The sequence below is a fragment of the Notothenia rossii genome (assembly GCF_949606895.1).
Source record: "Notothenia rossii genome assembly, chromosome: 2".
Classification (NCBI taxonomy): domain Eukaryota; kingdom Metazoa; phylum Chordata; class Actinopteri; order Perciformes; family Nototheniidae; genus Notothenia; species Notothenia rossii.
Genome location: NC_136904.1, coordinates 77038237 through 77065450, shown reverse-complemented (window position 1 = coordinate 77065450; position 27214 = coordinate 77038237). Strand labels below are relative to the sequence as shown.

The window sequence follows — 27214 nt, the reverse complement described above, 5'->3', positions numbered from 1 at the left end:
AGCAGGTTAGGTTGCAGGCAAAGAGCTCAACTCAGTGAAAGCACTGGCTGCTGACCAATCAGAGCTCAGTGTGCGGAGTTTAAAGCGATCAATTAATATTACAGCTGAAAGGAAATAAAGAAAAGCTGCCGTTGCAGGAAAGACGGCCGGCAAAAATCACAGACTGTGTGAACGTGAACATTAATAGAATATCACCTCCCATCTTCAGAGCAATGTGACTATTATAACATTAGCGTTAAGAAAGCTTACTTAAATATCTGCCACAACATAAGTAACCAGATCAAAGTGTGTCCCATTATCATTCATATCACATCATAATGTATCATATATTTCCTTATCTGAGTCAGCTGAGCCGTATCTGGCCGTGCAACACTCACAGTGTCACATACTGTATGCAGAAGTATTATTTTAAGCAACACATTAAGTTGAGGAAACACTTTGAGTCAAATGTAATTAAAGTCAGATCCACTCGTGTCTTAGGCAGTGATATCATAAACCTGTTAATGTACGCATTCAAACACTTATTCTTTTACCAGCTGTATTCACCTTGCAGGTGCAGCTATGTGGCTTTGATCCTGGATAAAGTGTTTAAGTCATGGATGTTTAAGGTTTAACTTCTTCATCTGTCTAATATTATAGTTGACTTTTCATTCAGGAAGTATGACGCGCTGCGCTGTCAGTACGCTTCTCCATGTTTGTGATTGGTCGAATGCTCCAAATACCACCCCTTTCATGTGAACGTGCACCTAACTAGATAGGGCACGGCTGGTTTGAGCGATCCACTTGATAACCCGCGTCGTAGTACAGTTTAGCTAGAGCGCGTACGTTTTGGATTAGGCCAACCGGCTAACTCAAACATATCCAGGTTAGGTTAAACCCACTTCAGCTGCTTGTGTCCTCACTCTGATTCCTCAGGTTATTACCCCGAGCTCTTGGCCATAGATGAAGTAGATCTACTGGTAAATGTTTCCCTCTTCACCACCACACCAACAATTCCTGCATCGCTGTTGTTCCTTCTCCACTATCACTAGCCCATGTATGCAGTTTTATCTGTTGTGTGTGTGTGTCACACTCAAATCTATGTCTAGCCTGCCGCTGTATTTACTGTGTGGTTTTAGAGTGCGATTGCATTCCATAATCTGCACTAGTTTACCACATAAGGATCTAATCTATCTAATTGATAATGCGTGTTTGATACAAATGCAGTGAGTAGGTCCATGAAAAGACCAACAAAGATTCAACAAAAAGTGTATAGTCGGAAAAACAAGGCAATTAAAGTTCCGTCACAGCATTGGCACTTGCTGTGTCCACCTAAATTGTGTGTGTGTTCCCCACTGCCAACACTGGCCTGAAGGTATGTGTGCTTTAAGAGGTCTCCTACTGGCCATCTCCCAAGATGCCATTTTCAATGGGATTAGTCTGGAATGCGCCTAATTGCTATTGATTGCGATGTGCTGCATAAAATTGCTTTCCTTTTCTTGTCCACGGCGGGAGGTGCTGGAAGGCAATTAGTAGTGCGGACGAGATAGAAGCCCAGTCGGACTTGTAATGAAATGGAAGCAGGAATGAACCTGTGAGTAATGCCCTTGAAGCATTAAGCACTGGTATTTTATATTTAGTCTTTCTCACATAGCCCCAGGAAAATACTGCACCTTTTATTTATCCTGCAATGTTTAGCGTCGGAAAAATGACCCAGAGTTTGGCTGTGTCGTGGGTAAACACATTGTTTCTCGTTTATGCAGAACATAATACGGTTCATTCAAGTGCTGAGAAAATCTGTTCTTTTGGCAGACTTATATTACACATTTTCCCTCGGTTGTTAATCTTGTGCTTTCATCTTGAATTGTGTCCAGAAGCATCAGCATTTAAAAAAAAAATAAAAAAATCCAACCTCACTTTTGCTGAATAAAACTTTTTTTCATGTCTATTTAATAAAATAGTTTTTGCCTAAATGAATAATACACATTTTTCACATTTCTTACGTCTTTTTTTTTTTTTAACTCCACCTCAGAATTCAGATTACACATATGTTTTAAAGATATTTACATATGAACAACATGGGGACACCAAGGGTTCTTTAACTTTTAAAAATGTGGTTTTGTTGTTTCTTGTACAGCGTGAACCTGCAAGCATGTGGTCATTTACAATCAAAGATGCTGTTCATTTTAAACATAAATCTTAATGTCCTTTATAGAAATGATACTATCCCACCTTTGAATGAACAGTGCCCCCAAATCTACAATTGATTGTATAATAACAGTGTTTCTCTCTTCGTTTCCACATAGTACTGTGTTGGTTTTCAGGCACACTTTATGTAACAGTTTTGTTGCTAAAAAAAACAAACAAAAACAAACAGAAAAAAAATCATTCATGGTTTCCAGCTACAGTTAGTCGGTGTCTCATGGAAAGAGCGGATGGTGTACCGATTACAAAACGCCCATGTACAAGCCTGCAGTGGGAACAATGAGACAATGGGGGGGGGAGGTTGGAATAGACATTTACAGACAGACATAAAGACTCAAAGTTTCCTGGCAGAAAATAAATGTCAGACGGCTGTCCTTGAAACTGCAGCTTCACATATTTGCAATAAGAAATGTAATTTTCCTAGGTTTGCCCGGGCAGAGCCTCTCTGAAATGCCTTTTTTCTTATTGTGTTCTTAAATGCAGCCCATTTCAAACGACACACAAAGGAATCTACTGCATGTTAATCCACACGGATCCTAAACGCTCCTCTTTAGTTATAAATGAGAACTTTAAAAGTAATTTCCATGACAACTGTTTATGCTCAACCATTTGACAGTGCAGAGCGACATAAGCACCAGTACAGTCTTTGGGGGTGAAAACATATTCCACCGTTTTCTTCGTCTATACTGTCTGTTTTGAATATATGAATTGCTTTTTGATTGGATTTTTATTATTTTTTGCTTTCCACAAGCAGACTAAATCACAACTCTTGGAGGAACAATTGCATTATCTTTTTCTTGATGCTTTGACCTTCACCCTCTACTCTCATACCTTCACACCTTGTTGACGGCTTGCAAATGAATGAGAAGAGCATTAATGGAATCAGAAGGAAATTAAATCACAACAATAAAACTCACATTGACATTTGAATCAAATCGCCTCGATACTTCTATCGGCCATTTTTCCTTCTTCTACACTTATTTAAACCAAAAACAGTGTATTTCCCAATCTATCTGTTAATTATGATCGGATTTTCCACCCGTTATTGAATAAATGTCCTAGCACTTGTACCCCCAATACTCCCCCTAATTCACCCCTTCTGGCAGTTAAGGGAATTTCAAATACTCGTTTTGGGCATTACATAACTTTACACCGCAAACAAAGCAGTGCTTGAATCAGCCTGAGCTGTTCATACTGTATAAAGCCAAAGGCCATGCTAAGTAAATCTTATCTGGAATAGTAATAAGGCATCGGTGGTGGCAGCCATGCCTCTGAGCCCTGGAACACTCACTCTGCTCTTTGCTACCCAGTAAAGTTATTCCAATATATTTGTGGACACATGTGCTGGCTGAATAATAATTTGACATCTAAAGTAATTAAGAATAATGACGCTCTTTTATTAATTTGAAAATGTCTGGATTACTGACGCTGTGATTGATAAACTGTTGATGTCAGTTTTGTTTTATGAGTCTGCGGATCTCAATCCAGATAGATGAGGAGTGTCTTTTCATATTAAGAGACACTAAATCACTAGCTTAATGATAAAATGCCCCTAGCCTTGTTGTTGCACCTTATATTGAAATGCACCCACGCTCCTTTCCTTTCTTTCCTCCAACAACCATGTGCTTCAGCCTTAGACTATGATGCATACTGTGATATTCTTTTAAAATGAGTTTTAGTGCCTTTTAGGTAATGTACCTCTTTAGTCATTGGGCTGTATCCTATGTTCATGTCTGGCTCATAACAGAGTGTTTCGAGCTGCTATTAAGCAACCCATCCATCACCACCCTGGAGTGTCTAAAAGGTTAAAAGGAACGGATTTTCTGGAAATGGAAAAATATTCTGTTGATGAATGGCATGAGTTTACTGGAATTCACCTTTGAATTAATGACTATTATTTATCATTTCCCCAACAAATGGTGTTTGGGGCTTTAATTGGGTGTTTTTCTTTCAGACTGGACCACTTTAGGACCACTCTGGTCTGGAAAATATCAAGGCAATACATTAGCTTGTCTCTTATCGTATTGCCACATCGGGAGAGCTATTCTAACATATGGGGAACGGGTGGAACTGAAAATCTATTACAAATTGTATAGCAGCGGGATTATGTTTGAGATGTGTATCTTATACCAAGCCTTATGTTCTTCACTGGGTGCAGATCAACACACTGTGAGCTTTGAGATTGCCGATGAATGGTATGATTGTGTATGCTCTCATGGACAATGTGCTTGTGAATGCTGCCTAAAAAGCATTTAGACAAATGCAGATGTCCTCCTTTTGTCTGCTGGTTCTGGAGTGGGCCCAGCATGCAGGCTGCGGCAGCGCCAAGCACCCAGCTGGATGATCTATCACAGAATACTCCTTGATTAAAGGAAATTAAAGCAGGCTGCTTTTGGCTCGCTAATTGCTTTGATAACAAGTTCAAGCAGTTAGTTAGCTGGAATATTTTCGAGAATATGGACCTCTGAGAGAAAACAATAACCACAATTAAGCCAGCAGAGGCTGCCCAGACTTGTTGTTGTGATGCAGAGTTTTTCATCTTCTCATAGTTGCTCTCTACCAACTTTCCTTTCTTTCCATCTTCCCCTGCTTCTATACAGAGACATGATTCAAAACCATAGTATGCACACAAATCAGTGTTCTGGGGTGTTACAGCAGTTTATAACATTGACAGTAGCATCATGTAATTGTTAGAGGTGAGTTCCTGCCATAGTGATACAAAGTCTTATGAAGACACAAACATTAATGTGTGATGTGCATCTTGTAAACAAGCTCTTAGAGTGAAGTTGTGAAACACCTATGCAGTGCTTTTACCGGTGTTGATCCTGTTATGACAAAAACAGATAAAGCGCTGTTAAGTGTGCTTACGGTTTGTTTTGCCTGCTGTTGGAATATTACAACACTGCGTGATTGTGACAGACAAGTACAACAAGCAGATGGCATACATACAGAAATCCACATGAGCAATTCAACATTGCCAATGGTTAGGAAAAAGTTCAAAGAGCTTAGAAACTTTTTTGTGTGAGAGCAGCAAGTCAACATCTGAAAATATATATATAGGACGATTCAAACCCGGAGGGTGGAAACAGCCTTGAGACAAGTTCCGTCTTCTTCTCGGTGGCAACATTTGTGTTTGTGTGAAGCTTGTGAGCGCATCTCTTCGATGCTATGCTGTCTCAGGTTGCTTAGGAATTGTGCTCCTGCCCTGTCAATCATACAAAATGGTGCAGTAGGCAGGGCCTTGCCTGAGCTTTTCCACCATCCCCGGTGGAGTCTCTCTATGACAACGTCTGGCCGTTGAGGCACTCCCTCCGCAGGCATTGAGCCGGCTTCCACCAGTCTCCGTTGTGGCAGCGGCAGATGGTGCAGTCGTCCACCTTCACTTCAATTCCGGCTGGGATGATCGTCGTTCCAGCAAAGCAATTTGGACCTGCCGCATGGGAAGGGAGAAAAGGGGGGGGGGGGGGGAGAGAGAGACAGGAGTGAGAACGACAAGAAATGGATGTGGTTCTCCTGAGGGCTTCTCCTTTTCTGAGGTGTGGTGGAGTGATGCGGAGAGCTGCGGGGAGTTAACGGAGTCAGAGCAGACGTACAGATCTTTTCACGGGCATGCACCGATGGGCTTGTTTTTGCAACACTAAAGCGCTTTTGTTAGTCTCCTCTTCTCCCTCGACATGGAGCGCTTTGCATCCTAATGCGCTGCAAGAGAAGAAGCCTGCCAGGAGCTGGCTTGGCAGTACAGAAAGGCTGGAGTACAGGGAGTGAGAGACGGAGCCAAAGAGGGAGAGAGAGAGAGCGCTGCTTTGAGAGGCAGGATGGTGTTAATCACTTCAGTCTGTATGAAAAGGCCACAGAACTCCTTAGCAATTCCTTACATGATTTCTCCTTCTGTGCTGACTTCTAAAACAATAAAGAACTCAGATTAATGTTGACATCTGATTGATCCCTAACACACTGTAGGATTTGCTTGTGCGGATCCTTTCTGTTGATATCTGTAATTCTAAAAGGTGTTTGACTGTACCACTGGAACGCCTCATACCCATGTGTCTGATCATTTCGGTAGATATCGAGACAGATTTTGCCTGGGTACATTTTAAGATCTGTACTCGAGGAAGCCATAAACACTGTAGCATTTGTGGAAATGCATTTATTATTGGTAAATACCACATTAAATTATTCAATCTAAGTCGTCTCACTCCTTTTACTTTTTGAGACACGGCAGAGGGAGAATGTGCTGTGAATTTTTCCCGGTTTTAATCATTTCGATGAAGCAATCAACAGCTCAATTGGTGTGACGGTGACTTTGGAATGCTCTCAGCATTCGGCAATAGAAAATCTGCTAGACCCAAGACTCCAAGAGTAGTCATAAAAAACTCATATGTCTCATAACTCTTGAAGACAAAGTAGCTTTCACGGCAAACTTTTATGGACATCTTTGTGTACTAGCTAATTTGATATAGTACAGGCAAATGAAATGGTGGCATTGTAAGTGTAACTGTATGGTTAGTTGATCTGAAGAGCAGAGTTACACAGGGTACATTTGGGGACACGGGCCAGATGTGTGCAAATCTGCACAATTACTCAACTTGAGCACAAGATAGGATTGTTTCATGGAGGACATTATGACATGTCCCATGTATAATTATCAAAATTAATAATGGTTGTATTCCATTCATCTGCTTTGATTTCAGGCTCCTGGTATTGTGTTAGCTCACTGTCACACCTTCTTCACAGATAACTGAGCCATTGTCGGTGTTATAGTAACTATGATTTTCAAACTATACAGTGTAAAATTTTCTGTGGTGATAATGAGGCAACTCAAAGCACACATTCAGGTAATGTAAAAATCATGGTCTTAGATAAATATTGAAGTCCCATGGACAAGTCAATGGGTCAGATTGACTTCTTCAATATATAAGCAGCGGCATGACTTTGAATGTACTAATTTCCTAAAACAGAGGGGAAATAATCCTTCAGATTCTTTAAAAATATAAGTAGCAGTAACACACTGTGAACATACTCCACTAAATGTGAAAGTACTGCATTCAAAAGTAGGTCAAACCTAGCTGCATGGCTGTTATTGTGTACTGTATGTTGCATGTTACTAGTTTCATTACTTAAAGGTGGGGTAGGTAAGAATGGAGAAACCACCTCGAGTGCGCTAGAATTTGACAGTACGCAGCTGAAAAGAATCTGCCCCTTCCTTCAGACTTCCTTACAGAGCCCCTCCTCCAACACACATGAACGCGCACATGACCAATGAGGGCACGAGATAAGTTTGTGCATGAGATGGAAGGCTGACAGGCAGGTAGGCCATCCAGTTATTTTAGCCTGGCCGGTTAAAATGATTGATCTTGCTTTTTACAGCGCCACGTCTTCCACAGATGACATTTTTTAATGTATTGATTGTCAAAGTATTTAATGTATTAATTTCATTCGGAAGTGAATTACCTACCCTACCTTTCAAAGGTTCAAGGTTCTTTATTTGTCATACGAACATAGCTATAGAGTAGTTATGTCGATGAAAATCTTAGGTCACAGGCTTCTCCAACAGTGCAACACAATAACACAGATAAACAGAAAAATATAGTGCAAGTAAATATTAAAAAGTATATGCAAAAAGAAAAATAGTTAAAAAAAAGTGAAGTAGTGAAATAAGAGTCTATATGCAAGCTATTGGAATGATGTATTAGATAGATAGATCAATAATTACTAAGTAGCAGATGAATGTTATGGATGTTTCAACAGTTCAGTTGTTTAACAGTCTTATTGCCTTTGGGATGAAACTGTCTCTGAATCTGGTGGTTTTTTTGTCCAGATGCTTTGGTAACGCCTGCCAGACTGTATATGGTTGTTTAACTAAAGAGGTAGGAGAACTTTCCAAACTGACAAAGGAAAACTTAATGCTTTCGGTTGTCAAATTCAGCCTAACGTTGGTCAACTAGGGTTGGCCACTAACTCGCAATGTTTCACAAGCTTTTGGTTCAGATGTTTGTCGGCCTAGTTTTAATCTTCTGCAGTGTTTATGAGCGAAAACAAGCTTCAGGCGGGCAAAAACATCCATGTGACACCTGCAAAAGGAGGTGTTGGCTACCTAGTACCCCCAACCTTTGCCTTAGCACAGATGAGTCCCCTTATCTATCCGGACCTGATAAAAGGTCTTTGATCTGAGCTTAGAGGAGACATTGTGAACGCTTGCCAAGTCTTAACTCTCATTGATCCGCCTCTGGACAGCTGGCACAGGTTACAGGACAAACTCAGTGGAGGTTGATGAGAGAAGAGGGTCACTGGTTCTGGCTGCCAAGTGTGATTCTTTATAGCCGGATAGACTTGGAGCCACTAGGACAGAGTTTCCGCTACCTGTCACTGTCCGAAGGACACACTGTCACCCGTCCGAGCCTGTGATCGATTCATGGCCAATAAAATGTAGTGAAGTCAGAAAATGTTTGTCCTGTGTCAAACTGTCCCTGCATATTACACTTTCCCTGACTGCAGCTTAAGGAGTGAATACGCATTAAGGCTCATTACAGTCGATTTGGCTCAAATATAATCATAGCTATTGCCTAGAGGTGGGAAATGATTCCATTCAAAACCACCTGCCAAAAGCCTCTAATTCACAACAAAATTGCTGCGTGTCCATATAAATGTCAGTCTGAATGTGTTACCTCATTGCAGTCAGCTCTATGGCTCTGCTACTGCATGATACGTCTGTTAAAAATCCACAGTGACAGTTTCCAGAGAGATCTATACTTGGTTTAATCCTATCTTAGTGACAGAACGCTGTCTAATTCACTACTTCTCATTATAAATATCTTCATGAGAATTACATAATTACATGTATCCCCTGATACATGTACAGTATAACTCCTGATAAATATTAGAGCTGAATCAGTCGGACTCAATGAACATGGTTCTGGGAGATAAGCCCTCCCCTGGCTGACTATTCCATTGTGCGGCTTTCTGCTTTCTGCTGCTGTTTTCAGGGTGAAACACCAAGAAGCAGATGAGCTAAAAAGCCACATCCTATTAATGGAAAGTTTCAACAAAAGGGCGGCAGGCGGCCAATGCAGAAGCATTGTTAGTCAAAAGGCATCCGAATATCACGGCTGTAACCAGAACACAGTTAGTTAAAAAGCTTTAAGATTCTGACCTGCTTTAAATGTAATTATGGTAAGTAATCTGGAAAAAAAGATCACTAATCACCCAAATTTGTCCTCATTTCAACCCAATTATTAAAACACATTTTACTTTCCAAATCAAAAACTAAATTATCAGTGTGGGTTTTTAACAACAATTTAATTTTAAACATTCAATAACATTTCAGACCTACGCAAACAGGCCAGATGATTCTGATTGGTTTTTACATTTAAAGAAGCCAAAAATGTTCTTTAACTTTCTCAAAGTGAGTGGGTTGAGCTGAACAGTGCTAATGCAGAGTATAGATATTATTTCAGAACTTCTTATATGCTGCAGTTTTTGTCTGCAGAAGCTACAGCCCCTTTAACCACAACACTGTCTAATGTAAGAAGTAACCAATCAGATCTCTGTATATTACGCTTCTTCAGCTCTGGAACTAGTGAGGCACATACCATTTTGTGATAATACCCCGAAATATATTATTTTGTGATTTCGACATGTGTCTCCAAAGGATTGAGTGAAGCTAAAGACTTTCATACTTCACAAAAAAATAAGGAAAAAGATAACTGTTGTCAACTAAAATAACATCATCTGCTTTTACTTATAGACTGTATAAATATCTCTGGATTTTAGAGCTAATTGGTGAATGTTAACATGCTAAACCGAGAACTTGAACATGGTAGGCTACATTTCCTAACATGATAGCCTTGTCGTGTTAGCAGGATCATGTTAGCATTTAGCTGAAACCCGTGCTGTGCTGTTAGCATTAGTTTTTTCACATTAAAAAACACTTTTCACTGAAAATGAACACCTTTAACAAACATAATAAACTTGTAATAGGTGATTGTGTTGGTCTGGGGTTGGACACCAACATCACTACACTCAAGTATGAACTGCTCGTGGTTTTGTCTAGGAGTCTTTTTGTTACCTTGTCAAGAAAAGGTTTTGGGTTTTTGAAAGAGTTGTGCTTATTTCACATATGTATTTGAAACCAACTGCTTGTAGAAGGTAAATAAAAGATAACTCTCTTCCACTGATTGCATGTCTAACCGGAGCACACAAGTGAATGTCTTCCTTTCACAGCCCTCTGTACCTTGGCAGGAAATGGGAGCTAAACAGCATTCTTCATTGTCCTCTCCCCAGCCCCTCAGCTTCCATAGAGATAACTGGCTGCCAGAGCCTGACCAGCCACCCTTTAGGGAGCCTGGAAACGGCAGGCCTACCCTGAAATGCCAAAGGTGTCACTGTGTCCTGTCAGCCTGGATTAGCTCTCTCCTAGCAGCTTCTGCAGCCTTGTTAGTGTGGGTGTTTGTGTGTGCTCGTGTGTTAAAAGAAAGGAAAGATGGCAAGGTGGATAAAGTGGAAATGAGAAAATAGTGTGAAAGAAAATCTGAGTGGTTGTGATGGAATAGCCATTTCCCCCTTAAACCAAATTCCTCCCATCACATTTATAGGTCAAGCGCTGCTTTATAAAATAAGGGGGAAAAAAACATTTCAGTATATTTGTTTTGCCTATTTTCAGCAGGGTTACTCATACTTTTGCCTCAACATAATGAGAAAATGAAATACAATAACAAGGCACATAATCATGGGAGAACATGTATTTGTTTATCAGTTTCAGAAACACTTTTTTTGCTAGGTCTTTTAGCTCTTAAATTATCCAAAGCACACATGAACTATGTAAAAGGACACAATAGGAATCCATGATTAAACATTGCAACTTTGTGTTGTGTTGTGCATTTTTTACCCACAGGCACTATTTGTTGTTGAGCATTCCAGCCAGGATCACATTGCAGGCAAACAGTTACTGTACTTCAGTCATAAAGCTCCATCTATCCCTCAGGATTGGTGCTGGCAAAGGGAAATGTCCCACTTCGCCTTGTAAATAGCCAATGAACCATTGGAATCCTATAATTCTAATTTAGGGATTGGCTGTGTGTGACAAGGGCGTCAGGGCACTGGGAGATAAAAGGCTCTCAGAGGACCCATTAGACCTTCCTACCGTGCCTTTAATCAATGGGCTAATGTTTACTCTGCTTAGTGTGTCATTTATAATTAAAACTAGTACTGCTCATTATTGTCCAACGGGCCCAAGGTAATCATTTTAATTCATAACACATCAATTACATCCTGATCGTCTAAAGGCGACCATCAAATGGTGATACCACAGATAAACTTGCCGTCATTGGTTTAATGAAAATGTAATGACTTCTGAGAAGTGTGTGTGGAATTCCAGAAGAGATGGGTATTTACCGTTTTTACAGATGGGGCAGCATTGCTCCGGCTCGTACACAGGGTTGACACACTCTGGGACGGCGCAGTCGGACACCACGCAGTGCACCTCATTATTTGGTTCGCAGCGGCACCATTCACAGGCCGACGGCTGTGGGCAGAAAGAGGTGAGGGGGAATTTGGGTTAGATGAGTCAGAAGATCTTACCTTCATCATGTGCATGCGCTACATGGTTACCAGGTCAGATGAACAGTCTGCTCCTCTGCTGTTATATCCCAATTAATAGGATCTAATGATATGAATCTCATGAAGAAACAAGTTCATACATTATTCACAACGCCCTTTTATTGGGCCTCTTGCATCTTACAAACAAGCGTGTAGCAGACTTTAAATGTTATCCCCAACTAATAAGGGAGTCTGTAAAGTAGTGTTCATGATATTTAGTATTTTGCTGCATTCTTCTGTGGAATGCCTCAGGAAACTGCACATCTTAACACCTCTGCAACATGTAAATCAGTGCTATGCAGCTCTCTGTGCTGCTCCCACTCACTTGACTCTATCTTTACAAAGTCTCTTGACCGGAAAATGGACTGTAATGCAATTACATGGAGTGGAAAAATACAAACTGTTTCCAACTCATGAAAGGTCAACTGCTCATCATATAAAATGTCTGTTCTGCTCATCATAGTAAACAGACTTTTGATGGCACCTCTGCTCAAGATCTGCCAGCACTTTGTTCTGGGCTTAGAGGGTACAAATGTTTCATATCTAAGAACCATTTTGCAGTTTACATCCGATAAAATATTGTTGTTTTTTGGTAGACCAATGAGTGCAGGAACCAAAAAATAGTACAGATGATTCATACTAAACTGGGTGAGTTATTTGTTTGAAGTCCACACATTTATGTAATTTGCTGCAGTCAATATTCTAATGCTTGGCATTTTGTTTTCAAAACCAGTGACTTTGTCAGCAAATGTTGGCTATTGAATGACATTGAGATGACTACTATTATGCTTAGCTTTTGCATGTTTAATATTCGTATAATCAGCATACCCTTTAAAGCCATAGATGTTTTTGGAGTCTATGCTTATTATCTCTCTGGGGGTTTACTTAGGAAAATGATACAATTGCCAAGCCTTGGTGCTAGTAAAACCAGTGAACGCTGCAGGAATTCAGTAGTACTAAACACGAAATTGTCCAGCTTGTGAAGAGCAAACAAACAAGGTATAATGGAGGCATTAGTGAGCTTTACATGTGCTTGTATTAGGGCTGCTCGATTATGGCAAAAATCGTAATCTTGATTATTTAGGTCAATAATTGATATCACGATTATTAAAAAACTATTATCCATTTACTTTGAAAACATCAATTTATTAGAGAAAGAAAATGTGAACAGTATGTTTTTAACAGTGGATTACCCTGAACTTTAAGTATAATTCAACTGAAAAACCAGTAAAAAATGTATTTGAAAAAAATAAAAGTAATAATAATAAAAAAATAATCATTTTATTTCGATTACGTTGTTTCCGTAATTGCGATTAAAATACGATTAATTGAGCAGCCCTAGCTTGTAGGCAGATTTTGTGGGATGTAGCCAGGTTAACTGTTTTCCCCTGTTTTCAGTATTTATGCTAAATTGAAAAAGCCAATTTTCCTACCTAGGTTGGTTATTGGCTAATGGTTACCCAAGTGAAAAAATCGTTATGAGTAGGAAGGAGAGTAGGAAGGAAAATAAGAATAGGAAAGAAATGCACAAACCCTTATTAGTGTGGCGTCTTAACCCAAAACTATTACTACTACTGTTTGTGGTGAATAAAATAACCAAGCATCAGAGCAGAGACTTACACATTAATGTTTTTCCTCCTGTCATTCCATTTTCCCTCATTGAGTTAGAAAACATATGCATGTCTGAACTGTAATGTTTACTTCCTGAAATATCAGACAATGGTCAGATAGAATAAAAAGTTAGGTCAACTATCTCTCAGTATGATTATAAAAGGCAATATAAATACAAAAAAAAGCCTGTTCCAAGGCAATGAATAAGTGACAGAACAGTGACTGCATTTGTTTGGAAATGTCTGTAACTTGTTAGTGTGCTCCTGGTATAAAATGTCTTGTTATGTATCTTCACTTTAAAATATTCACACTCTTAGTGATGTTAATGAAGATAGATTTCATCTGCTCGTATATTGTTCCTGTTGCATATTTTAGAGCTGTTGCTCCCTGATGTAAAACACGCCTTTCCCTTTCTCGTGAAGCTGCACTGAAATAATAAAAGCTTCAAAGACAACTATAACTTCACTCTCCTCTCATTAGAAATTCCTCTCATGTCTTACCCACACAAGTGTGTTCATGTAAATAATAAATCATTTCAAAAATATTTCCTTTCGAGTTAAATACCCCTCCAGTTATATTCCCCTCTTTCATTCAAGCGCTCATACAGAAATATACCAATTACATACACAGCAAGGTGTTGTCTCATACATATGGAAGGTTTTGCCAGTCTGACAGACTTTAAGTGTGGGGGCTGGAGGGTGAGATCCAGGGTCAGCTCTGCAGGATGTACGGGGCGGTCTCTGACACGTACAGTCTTGATTCAGGATGTCATGCTGCATAACAGCTTTCTGATTCTCCAACAGGAATATTTGACTTTGTCTAGCCACCCGTCATTTAATATATAAGGCTCACTCATGAGCTTCCATCGTAGAGAGAAGATGATTCACCTTAACCCGGGGCAGCATATCAAATCCATTACACCTTTTTTTTTAAATTGACACTGCTAGCAGCAGAAACCCAGGTTCTGTCAGGAATATTTGAGGTGTAATAACAAATAAGTCTCATTAGGGAATTGAAGCAACAGCAGCAATAATGAGCTTTACACGGTGTTTTTATCCCATAGAGCTTCAAGACAGTTTAGTGAGTTTACATTCCCATTTTACGAGTTTGTACCTTCCATAAATGTTTTTGCATGCAAGCATCCTGTTTTTAAGAAAGCCAATATGCTAGTCATGAACACTATTCTAAGACTGACCTAAAGTCTGACCATAACATTAATAATATCCTTATTGTTCAGGGCCTCCTTTACAATTCCAGACCTTTACTAATATAGACATGCTAGGCTAATGTAGACAATAAGAGGGTGCTGTAGCAATCGTGCAATGGACCAAGCTGAAGACCCACTTAAGATAGGGTAGCTTCTTTTAAGCTTGTGATATGAGCTACTAGCAATTATGTTAAATATGTTTTTTGATAATAACAAGTAATGTTATGAATGGTTTACAACAACAGAGAAAGAGCTGAGGGAGTAAGCTAAGTGACAAATATTATTATAGAAAGATTGATTGATTTAATGGAAATGTTCACAGTATCACATATTTTCTCTTTTTATAAGTTGAAAGTAGGCCAATAACTAACTAGACAAACAATATCTCAATCTACATTCAAAACATAGAACATTATATCTGTTTTAAGTATTGGGAATGAGGTCTCATCTCTTTAGGTTATATCAACAGCCCCTCACATCCCATGTTAAAAGAAAGAAGTCACCTTCTAGAAACCCCAGGGCGGAGGATAAACTGTTGTACTTTTGTCCTTTATTACTTCTGATAAGATGGAGAAACTAGAACCAGAATGCAGCAGTCCTCGCAGCCAGAAGCAGAAATGGGCTCATTCTCAAATGCTTAAGAGCTCAGACAGTATAGAAAGCTGGGTCTATATGGGGAAGGCAGACCCGCGCAGACATTAAGAAGCCTGGATATTACTGAAGTAATATATAAAAGGCTTTGAATCAGATGAATGCTACTTTCTGTCTATTAACATGCCATTTCTTGAATATGATCAATTCCAGGATGCTAGTGTCTATGTGAATGGGACTTTTAGGACACAAGCAGCTACAAAAGCAACCCGCGCATGTAATAGTTCTTATATTTAACAAGACTATTCCCCCTAAAATAGCATTTACTTAGCAGGATGGTCAATTACATGTTAGTCTGAAGTATCTAATTATTGGTAAAAGCCCAGCACAATCACGTACTCCCTCTAGGAGTGGGACAATTAGTTAAGTGCATGGTAAGGATCCAGCTTACACCAGTTTCGATTAATTTTTGATCAGCTGCCAAAACATAGGGCAAGGAAATTACACTAAAATATAACAATGGAAACAATCAGACGCAGTTCCACTGGAGTCTGCATCTGGCACAAATACAGTTTTCCTTTCAAGGCATATTACTATCTTTAGAGATAGCAAGGGAGATGATTAGACATCATATAGTAGTCTTTCAAAATCTGCTAAACCTTTCATTTGTGCTTTTGTCTCGAATTGTGGCTGCTGGTAAAATTCTACGGATGAATTGGAATTAGACCCGACATGAGAGTTAACATATAATTTATGTGGTTTGAGGCAATGGAATCAATATTTCTTGAGCCAGAAACAACAGAACAGTGATTTGGATTAATTGTTTATGGCTCACATACATTTTTTATGTTGTGAGACTGATGAGAAATGGGCAGCTGGCTCTCTCGACTTGCATGTGTCTTGATCTCAAGGTGCTACTTCCTCCATTTTGTATCACAGTGTTTGTTTTTGTAGTTGGTTAAACACATTTTCTCATTTCTTCGTTTTGATGTGGTCTATACTTTATATTGAATTATTTATCCAGAATAACCTATATACACAATAGTTTAACCTTTAAGTTTAGGGGCAAAAGTACACAATGTACCACTTAACTTACTATACTGCAATTTTCTACATTCTCCGACATCTTGAAAACATTTATTCTAAAGATACTCTTTAGTGACAATCTTATATTGCGTTAATTACTCTAGTTTATTATTGTCTTAATACCAACAAGTTAAAATATAAAGCATATTCTGAATGAATTACAATATTTCTGATTCATTTCTGGGACGTATACTGTGAGGAATCCAAAATGTATCTATGTGTCTATTATTGGAATATATTCATACTGCTTTTGCAACATCTGAATGCACAGGTATAGCTAGTATTCACAACTGTATACCATTGGGTGGTTTTATCTACAAGGCATACTTTTCATTGAAGAGTATAACTAAAAACTTAAATACTCAAGTAAAGTACAAGTAAAGCTTGTACTCTACGGTATTCGAGTAAATTATAAAAACAGATTGAAGTACTTTGGTTGCATAATTGCATTTTCCATTGCATGTAAGGTAATTGTCGTTCTGCTTGTCAGTAGAGAACAGTTTGAACAACAATGAAAAAGCAATAGTCAGTAGAGTTAAACATTTTTCTCTATAAATATATTGTTTTGAACAAATATGTAAAACAAAGGCTCCTCAATTGTACATTCCTTCAATGTATTCAGCTGCGCACGGTGCTTTCAGTGCGTCCTTTTGTGTGAAGAGGATCAGTCATGCCTAAGCCCAGCCTCACAAAAGAAAACACTAACATCTTAGACGTGCTGCCAGATGTTTCGGTGAAGAAAAGTCCCCTTTTGTCCTTTTCTTATTCGCTGGGTTTTAGCGTGAACCGGCTGAAATGGTTTTTATTCCCACTCGGAGACAAATGTAGACAGGGCCAGGTAGCAATGAGTAGTTAAATAACCTTCAATGGAGATTCTGCTAGGGTAAAATACCCAAAGACTAGACAACTGGGTCACATAAATCCCCCCCATTTATTCAAGGGATGGGAGTGGGTTGTCACACTGCATGCTGCTGTTGTCAAGTCAAAACAATATTCCACCAGCAGTCAGAAAAAACAGACACAGAGGAAGACTTGTTTATTGCTATTTATTTATATTTAAAACACCCTTGATACCTAGGGAATAGTTACTGCTAAAGATAAAAATAAATATTAGGTGGCGTAGTTTTTATGTTTTCCTTAATAATTTCTTCTAATTGGGTCCTTTGCTACCTCTGGCAAATTGGATAGGGAAACCAATTTGAGCAATCATTTATACAGCTTTTATGGCTGTGTTGTCTCATAGGTGTCTGCCGAAAAGCAGAGTCACACATTTCTGCGTTTGTGTGTGTGTTCATGCTTTTCAAATGCCTTGTTTAGATTGTTTGTGCACATTTCTATGATCACGCATTGAGTTTAGCAAAGGCTTTCTGTGTTGACAGAAGTCATGAGAAACAGACAAGTCGCAAAGACAAAGGCATTTTCACTTGCATCTATTGTCAGTGCAGAATGGTAAAATGTTGTGTTGATGTGAAAATGATAATGCCTCGATATTCAGGCCCCACTCAGTGGTAGGCGTTAACTACAGTAGCTTAATAGCTGCTTCGTGGGGATCTTAGGACATATATTAAGATTGCATTTTTTATCAGTTATATTTATTTCAAATGAATGAATTAACATTACTTGCCTCTAAATGAGGAGTTATTCAAGATATTCTGAAATGTTCTGTGTGTGCCTCTGACACAGCAAAGGTTGGAGCCCTTTTCCCACACTGTATCTCACAGGAAGCACGGACAGGATTGTTCACATTTGAGTTCACATCCCAGCCCTAGCCTGACGATCTGGGATCTGAACTCACCCTATAGCTCCTGGTTCTTGATTGAAGCTGCGCTGGAGCCATGCTGGACAGACTGGACCCCTCCTCATCTGATGGGGAACCCTGGAGGTGACATACCTACTAAGGTTGAGTGGCACGACTCTCACAGGGCAAACAAACAAAAGAGTAGAAAATACACCCACTGGTGGTAAATCTACAAATATCTACATTATATCAACCATTTGATACAGTGTACCAGTAAATACTTTGATGGCGGAGTACTGTATTTTAGGCTTATTATCAGGTTGCTGAGGCATGAGTTATTCCAGCATTAGATTCAGCAAATGACAGGCTGACATTGCACCACAGTCAGCTGATTTATGTTGAATGAATGCCCAAAACCACTTGCATGAGAATGACTGCATATTCGACTTACATTGGACTTAAAGACTGAGCTCTAGCATGATGACATTTTCCGCAAAATGTGTAAAAATGTGGTTGATGCCACGCTATGTATACCTAGACATTCTTCATTCATTCTCCGAGCAACCCAGAGGCTTCAAACGGAACACATGTCTCTCTGTTATCAATCTCACATTGCTGTGTCTTTGCGTTTCATCTCCATCATCGGCAACTGAATATAAATGCAAACGTCTGCACAACGTAACACGAGCTCTGCCAAGGAAATACCAATGAGGGCCATACCAAAGGTTAACCTGTCTGCATCTCTAAACTGGGCTCTGAACACCAGATACTGACAGCCTTTGATTTACTTGAACACTGCATGGTCCCGAAGCTTTCATGTACTCACTGCAGAGACCCAGCCCCTCGCTCAGGATGTAGACCAAGACACCGGAGCTACTTGTGCAGTCTAAGATACGGACTCCCCCCCCTTATTTCTGTCATGGCACTTTCCCTGAGATGATCAATAAGAACAAATTAATTCCTGTCTCTCCATCAAGTGTGAAGAGATGCCCTTCCCCCTCTGGGCTCTCCAGTCAAGGTTAGCATGAGGGTGAGCTGCACTATTGATGGACTTGATCTCACATCAAACTGCGAGGCTTATGCACTCACAACTGCCCTCACAGAAATCTGTGGGCTTGCATCTCAATGCAGGACTTTGCTCGTATCTGTGTGATGTGCAAACCAATCAGTACAGATTAGGAACATGATCCTGCTCATCCCTAACAGCAACACTGTGTCACTGTCATTGTGTTGTGCCAGTGCATAATGTATGTACACAAGTAGCAATAACATTAAATAGAGCACCCCATTTACTAAGGCCGAGTCACACAGTATCCCATGCAGGTTTGAATCTGACCAATGGTCCTTTGCTCCATATTGGCCACCCTTTCCCTGTTTCATGTCGATTTACAATCTAATCGAGGCAATAAAACCCCAAAACATATTATTTAAATAAATACAAACATTTAATATGAAAAAACAGGGAAATTCACATCAGATTTTTCCATCTTCCAATTGCTTGTTTGTCTAATAAAAAATGTTGGAGCCCAATGGCCTTTTATTTAGTGTAAATCAGAAGTTGCATATCTAACTTGTTGCTGCATCTTTATGTTGACTGTCAATTAATTGTGTCAGCATTGGCATAATGGCCCCCACGGCATAAAACACTATGCTTTATACTGAATTACCAGAATACTGACTCACCACTCATTCATCTGAATTAAAAAGGTTTTATAGACAAAGTTTTTTAATTGAAAACTGATGGACAATTCCTTACCACAGTTTTTTCCTTCCAGTTTTGCCTTTAGCATTTCCAAAGACATAATTGTTAATAAAAATGCTTGTCTACATTGTATGTGGCTAACCTCACTGTGTAGCCCCCCTGCCTGCTTCAACTTGTTTCAGTGACATGACATGCTAATATTCACAGGTGCAACATGTTCTTCTAACATCTCCCAGCAGAGGTGTCATTGCTTTGCCTTGGAGTCATTATGTAAACTAACTGAAACAAACAAGGACCTGCCACAGATAACTTAACAGTCTGATGAAGCCTTGCATGGCAGTTCACTGCTGAAAGGTTTCAATAATAACCCTTTGTGTAAATGTTTACTTGCTGCAAATGATTTTGAAATGCAGCTATTCCAAACAAGTGATTTCAGTTTGTCAACAGGTGGTATCGTTATTTATCTTCAGCACAGACAGCCCAGCTTCATACTCCTCTGATAATAATAGCAGTCAGCTTTTCAACCATGATTGTTATCTTCAGCGTATTTAAATTATATGAATAATGGGTCAATAAATGTTTGTATCGTTCAAAAAAGGTTTGCTTGAATCATAAAATGATCACAGATACACAGCCTGTCCTTTCAACGCTACAAAATAGCCTCCTTCAGCTAATTTCAGTTTTACGGCTTGCAACTCAAATGTGTTGGTTAATTGATCACCTGATTATAAATAAATAAATGCTGAATAAACTGCATACTTCTTGTGCAAGAACGTAAACCACAGACAGACAGAGAAAGCAGCAAGCTAGTAAACATAGTTGAACATTTAGCAGTTAAAGAGGCAGATATTCTCAAGAGATGGTGGAGACCAAAACCAAAGCTAAAATAAAGTGAATAATGGACTTACATTCTTCAGCTGGCTCAATGAGCAACTGTTTGCTAACACCTTTAAAAGATAAACTTTAAAATGTAATAATAGTTAAATGTTGAATTCACAGCTTGTTTTGCTGCCTCCAAGTTCACTTGTAGTTGTATAATTATGTGGCTAATAATGCAGGTTATTCAGTAGTCCTTTTCTTGCTAAGCTAATTTTATAGCATTGTAGTGCTAAAAGCTGTGATGCTTTCAGTTGTGTGGTTACAAACACTGCTGAATTCCCAGCTAATCTTCCTCTGACAATGCTCGTTAATGTTGAAGATGCTTTTGCAAGCTTATTTTCAAGTATCCATTTAGTTCTGGAGTGCTTATTATTTTTGAATTGTATGCCCAAAATAGACTGAAAAGTGGTCTTCTTCGCTGAAATATAAACATAAATCATGTGTGCACTGGACTGGATAATCCATTTGTCGCAGAGCTGCTGTTGGTTTGTGTCTCCCATTTTCTTGTAATGGAAAAAACTGTTGGCTGTTTTTGTGGATAAATCTTAGGTAACAAATAGGCAAACGTTTAGAAAAATCCAATCCATTTGGCCATGTCCTCATGCTACCCTTACACACACATGTTGGGTTGACTAGATGTAGCTTTTCTTTCTCTAACATCAGGTCATAATATGTAATTTTTGGAACCAGAAAGGGATAAATGCAGGTGATAAAGTTTCTTCAAGCTTACTTTAGACCTGAATACTCTTGATCAAAGCAGTACATCCAAAATATTATAAAGTTGTCCGTTGGAATTGTAAAGCATTTGGCTGACCAACTATATTTGACAGATACCAACCAGTTACTAATATATATTCACGGACATGCGCATATGCCTTGATTAACTATAGCTATACCATTGTTTAGGCTGCATTATGTCATATTATATTTCCATCACTTACAGCACCTATCCACTTGTGAGGAATATGAATGAGGAGGTTTCCTCATGGACAACAGTTTAAACACAGACTTAAGTTGTCATGCTAATGTTGCTATTTCTAATCAGGTAGCACTGTCAAGCTCTAAAACAACTGCTGAGACACTGGTCTGGTGGGTGGAAGCAGTCACAGGAGACATGGAGGAGCTGAATCGGCCTGCAATGACTCAGTATATCAAAGCATTCAAATACTCTAAGAGCATCTGTCGGTTTAGTAATGCCGGGTGCATTTTCACTAAATGGCACATGGATGACATCACTCTGAAAGGCAGCCATCTTTGTGCCCTTATTGGCCAATAAACACATTTTCATGATACTTTTACAGTCTGCCAAGCGGTGATATATTCTAACACAAATAGGAAGCCTCACTAACCCAGACCCTTATAACCTCCCACCACAGGTCAATGTTGAGCTGTTCCTAGTAAATGTTAAATATCATCAGACCTATTCCATTGTGTGGGTGCCCTGCACGTAATATTCATCCTCTACAGTGGCTTCAACCAACATAACATCATCATGACATTAGATTTAATTTGGTGTTTCAATTGATTGGTAGCTGTCATTTTACATGAACATGCAAGTCTATGTAAATGTTTGTATATGTACATACTACCATGCAGGGGCGGACTGGGGGGAAAAAGTGGCCCGGGGATTAATTGACAGACAGGCCCACTTAATGCGTGGCATGTATCGGCTGGCCGGCGACGAAAGTATGTTACTTAACAAAAAACCCTATTCATTTTATGTTATTTTGGACCATTATTCATATAGTAATCACATTACCTGAGCTCTTGAGTTGCCTTGAGCAAAATAGTTACAGCATATTTAGTGATTGTAATGTTAACAGATCATTGATGCAATAACATTTGGACCCAATTTGCCTGACTTGACACATGGAATTGGCATAGGAAGCATCCTCAATGTGGGTGAGACAATTTAACAGGGGGTGTGGGCAGGTGGTGGACCTCACCTCCTCTAGGGGGGTCCGGGGGCAAGCTCCCCCGGGAAGATTTTTTTTTAAATGTTGAAGTTAAATGCATCAATCTGTTGCACTTTGAGAGCAAAATTAGAGACTAAATCTATGGCAGTCAGTAGGGGCTTGGACTGTGAGCCGTAGCGTCGCCGGTTCAAGTCCCCGACCAGACCTATATTTGGAGTGTGGACTTCTACTTGGAGAGGTCCCAGTTCACCTCCTGCCCCGCCGTGGTGCCCTTGAGCAAGGCACCGGACATCCCCCTTCCCCCCTCACTCCCATTGCTCCCCGGGCACTGTACAATAGCTGTCCACTGCTCCTAGTACTAGACTCCTGGTACTACGATGGGTTAAATGCAGTGAACACATGTCACTGTGTGTGCTGTGTGCTCTGCATGTGTGACCATTAAAGAGGGTTTCATCCCTCCCAATTCTTCTTCAACACCCATATAAAACAGAACTGTAAACAGATTTACTTTTTCTTTCAACATTTATTTGAACAGCAAGTGGAGGCAAAAGTGACTGCACCCAAAACAATAAACCTGCTAGCTAACTAGCCTAAACTCAGTAACAGAATGTGGGCAACACGTTTTTCTCCACAGCCGCGTGACCTCTGAGTCAGACGTCACTTCCTCCTTTTCTATCCTACGGGTACAGCCGTACTGCCACTCCCCGTGAACCCTGTTTCCCTGCCAACCCCCTCCCCCTCCCCTCTGCAAGCCCCTCCCTCTGAACCCAGGGCTCGCTACAATACTGTAGCTTATACTGTATACACAAAATATACAAAAAACGCCTTTACGCTTTGGAGGTTGTTTATCCATCTGTAAGCAACTGCCAGCTAGGTCTCTCAGCCACTCACTCCTAATCGTTCACTGCGCAGTGACAGCTGCTACGGGCCTGATGTGTGAAATTGAAACTGATAGATAGAACAAAGGTAGCCTATCAAAACGGCCCAGCCCAGCCCAGCCCAGTGGGCCACACCCCACTGGGCTGGGCTGGGCTGGGCTGGGCCGGTAGGATTTAGGTAGGATTTAGGTAAGCAAAACAAAGGGAGTGACCGGAATACTTTCAAATGTGGGCCGGTAGGATTTAGGAAAAATAAAAAAGATCTTTTTTTTTTTTTTTTTTTTTGGGCCCTCCGGCCCACACACTGCACCGGCCCACCGGGGAAACTCCCGGTATTCCCAATGGCCAGTCCGCCCCTGCTACCATGTAAGATGTGTGCTTCAGTGGCATACAGACGTTGAACAAGACAGCCTGAAACAAACTGGCAAGATGGAACCAACTCATTATTATCAGTTGGGCACTCTTATATAAGTTTAGATGTGACCTCATAGCATCAACTACTGTGAATATTCTGGAAGACATATATCAAATGGAAGGCCAATAATTAGATTGCGAATTGTATTTTTTTTTTTTTACACACATGAATGTTCCCTCTTATATGAGAGAGAAACATAGTAGGCTATAATTGAAAAGTTTGATGGCAACCAACCAGCTAGAAATCACCTTTCAAATGAAAAGATCTCTGTTGATTTCTGGAAATTAGATCTTACCTTGAATTCTTGAAGTATTTTATACGTTTTCCCCCGGTACTCGCAAAAGTTTTTAACCTCCTTGCATTCGGGGCAGCATCCATTGTGCTCCACTTTTGTGCACTTGGGGTGCAGTTTTGGGCACTCGGGCTGGTCGCACACAGGCCCGTCCTCCGTGCACTGGCACGGACAGTTCGAGTGTCCCGGGTAAAAGCGCTCCCCGAGTTTGTAGACAAAACCACTGTCATCCACGCACCCTTTCCCCCGGTAGTCATCGAAGACAATGTTTTCAGTGGCGGTCCGCTCCGCCTCGTCCGCGGTGTAATCCTCGGGGTTTCCCACCGAGGCCGGGGACACGGCGCTCAGGGCCAGCAGGAACAGGAAGGCGGCCAAGAGGAGAGGGCCCATCCTTCGCCGCGGCATCGATGTCCACATTCAACAAGATTTTGTGGATGTCATCGCTACGCTCCCCGTATCCTCATTACTCTCGTCAGCATCATCATCACTTGAGGCTGCAGTGGGGAAAAATAAGAGATGATAGCCTATGATGGACGATGACTCCACGGCTGTTGTTTTGGCACATCCTCATTAGCACTCACATCCTAAATGGCCTACTTTTCACTTGTGCACGCCTGTGCATTTGTACGCTAACAGCCATTATAGAGATCATCATACAAGTTATAATTGTATCTCCTGACCCCCCCATGCAGGTCACTCAACAGGCTAATGTCATTATTCCCTAAGGAAACAAAATCTTTGTTGACAAACGAAGCGTGTAGTGCTCTATATGTGCGCTCGTGACGTGATGTGGGGGGTGTGCAGATTCAAATTCTCTTCATGCAAAATTGCAGCCGTGGGGACGTTTAACTTCAGAGAAAAATGTTTAAATCATTCACTATCTGAGGTGGGTGGAGTGGGTCCTGGCAGTATTCTTCTCCATAATACAACACAGCCTACCTTTGTTTAATTCAAACTCTATGAGAGCGATTAGAGACAACAGGTAGCTGGTTTATTTTTCTTTGAAGCCAACGATTATAGACATTAGTCTAAAGACACTGCTCAGACTCTGAACTAACCTGCTCTTAAATGTAGCAATGTGACATGCTAATGTCCTGAATCATAAATGCGCAATGATTTAATCCCAAATGCATCACTCACTGTGAAAGGGAAAACCACAGCATCAATCAACACAGTAAAGCAAGAATAACAGCAGAACATACATATTTTCCCTCGGCTTGAAGTCAATTTGTTTCTAATTGCTGCATTTCTTGAGAGATCAATCGAAATGCCAGTGACAACAGGGATATGTAGCACAGGATAGGGCAAACTCACCGCGTTAAAATAGCTTGATATCCACTTAGTGTGTGAAGCCAGAGCGCCCAACACAGAGGGCTACAGCAGATTAAAGACAGTCCCCTATAGTCTATTGGAAACTTCACTTTATCCACAGGGTAAATTCAACAGACTCCAAATACTATAATCCTCCCTTCTGGTCGTGATGATGGATTTAAAAGCAATTAAACACCAGCCTTTTGGAGATATGACTCTCCTTTTCCAGTGAAAAGAAAGCGATATCCACGTAAAAGTAGGTCTGCTTCATGGTAATCCTCCCCGGACTCACCTTTTGGAGACAAACAGTTCACGTCCAGAGGCATGCGGCACAGACAGAGAGACAGAGACAGAGAAAAGAGCAGCTAGAGAAATCCTCTATAGCGTTCGCCGATAATCCGGAGTCTTTTCAATATTTCCCCACACGCAGGTGAATGTTAGAGAGCTGCAGTCAGTCTTGTTGTGTGCGTGTATACATCCAGCGGTTTCATGGCAAATACAAATCCAGAAGGGTAGCAGTAAGACAAATTAACCAAAATGGGACTGAAGCCAGTCATTGTTTGTTTTTCGATTTGTCGGCAGAGGTCGCATTAACCGTCAGCAGGCGAGACTGAGGCGGGAGCGCTCCGACTTTCAGCACGTTGGAGAGCGACTGTCTCCTGCGTCCTGCACTGAGCAGAGCAGAGCAGAGCAGAGCGCCCCCCGTCCCCCAACGTCACCCACAGACACAACAACTCACATCCCACGATCCGAGGACAACTCCGGCTGCATTTCTCCAACTGGTCCTATCAGAGGTAAAGGCTCAAATCAAGTCAAACGGAGAAATAATTCAGCAGTCTCAGATACGCAGCTGGAGTGGGCTGTGTGCGCGTGCCTAAACAGGCGCTCCTGTGTTTATGTTTGTGTTATTATTACAGACCTGTACATGTGTGTGTGCGTGCGCATGTGCGAGTGTCTTCACACATGACCTGCAGCATGTTTCCCTGACTCACTCATTATGTGCAGCACAGTATACAGACACCCATTTGTATTTTGCCGTGCAACGCAAAGACTTGTCAAGCTCCTACAACAAGAGAAAAAAGACAGTAAGGCTTTGCAGAGCAGCATCGGCTTTGCTTTACAGATGGTAGCCCGTAGGGGCCACTGCCTGACTACATTCAGTCTGAGAACAGATGACTGAGTGAGACCCAAAAGACCACCACTTAATTAGCTCTTCCCATGAGTACACACCTCTTATAACCTCAACCTTATGGCCTGTCTTGTTCAAATATGTGTTCACAGACTTGATTTGTAATGATTACAACCTTGTATTCTATTTAGAGCTCTTTTAATCAAAACACCTGCAGTACCCAAGGCAACACAGTCGAAAACTCATTTCTAGAAAGTATTGAAAATGATACAGAAAAATCTGCTGTCTATTGACCTATCATGGAAGGTCAAATCTAACTCAAACAGCCCAATTAAAAGAATATATTCATGAATAAAGGCATGCATCCTCAGTTTTAACTGCAGTATTTTCTACCTGCTTTAGAAATGATTTATATATAGCTGTACAGAGATATATTATATATGTGTACAAGTAGCTATATAAATCAAGGCTGCACTGCAAAGAGGTTCTGAATATATTCAGAACCTCTTTGCAGTGCAGCCTTTGTACAACATCTCATTTATGTACATATGTTGTAAAATATATGAGGGGCGTTTCATCCGCACTTGACGTGACCAGAGTTAAACCCACCATCCCAGGTTGATTTCCCTCATTACATCTTTACTTATCACAGAGGAGGAGTTGGAAATAAAGAGAAGCTGA

The 27214-nt window shown here is 40.4% G+C and overlaps 1 protein-coding gene across 1 annotated transcript; it reads right to left on the bottom strand.

Annotated features, from left to right (window-relative positions):
* Positions 1-1906: 1906 nt before the first annotated feature.
* vwc2l (von Willebrand factor C domain containing 2 like) lies at positions 1907-26210 on the bottom strand. Its single transcript, XM_079667484.1, has 4 exons — positions 25697-26210; positions 24097-24587; positions 11575-11704; positions 1907-5614 (listed from the first exon to the last, which is right to left on the bottom strand). The coding sequence occupies exons 2-4, from the start codon at positions 24508-24510 to the stop codon at positions 5463-5465; spliced, it is 696 nt and encodes a 231-aa protein (XP_079523610.1). The 5' UTR covers positions 24511-24587; positions 25697-26210; the 3' UTR covers positions 1907-5462.
* Between the last annotated feature and the right edge of the window lie 1004 nt (positions 26211-27214).

What these genes read in the sequence shown, in the direction of transcription:
- vwc2l (XM_079667484.1), bottom strand. Translation starts at nt 24,510, where the DNA reads ATGTGGACATCGATGCCGCGGCGAAGGATGGGCCCTCTCCTCTTGGCC. An exon ending in AAATACTTCAAGAATTCAAG is followed by an intron (nt 11,705 to 24,096) that starts GTAAGATCTAAT and finishes TTCTGCCCACAG; the next exon opens with CCGTCGGCCTGTGAATGGTG. An exon ending in CTGCCCCATCTGTAAAAACG is followed by an intron (nt 5,615 to 11,574) that starts GTAAATACCCAT and finishes CCCATGCGGCAG; the next exon opens with GTCCAAATTGCTTTGCTGGA.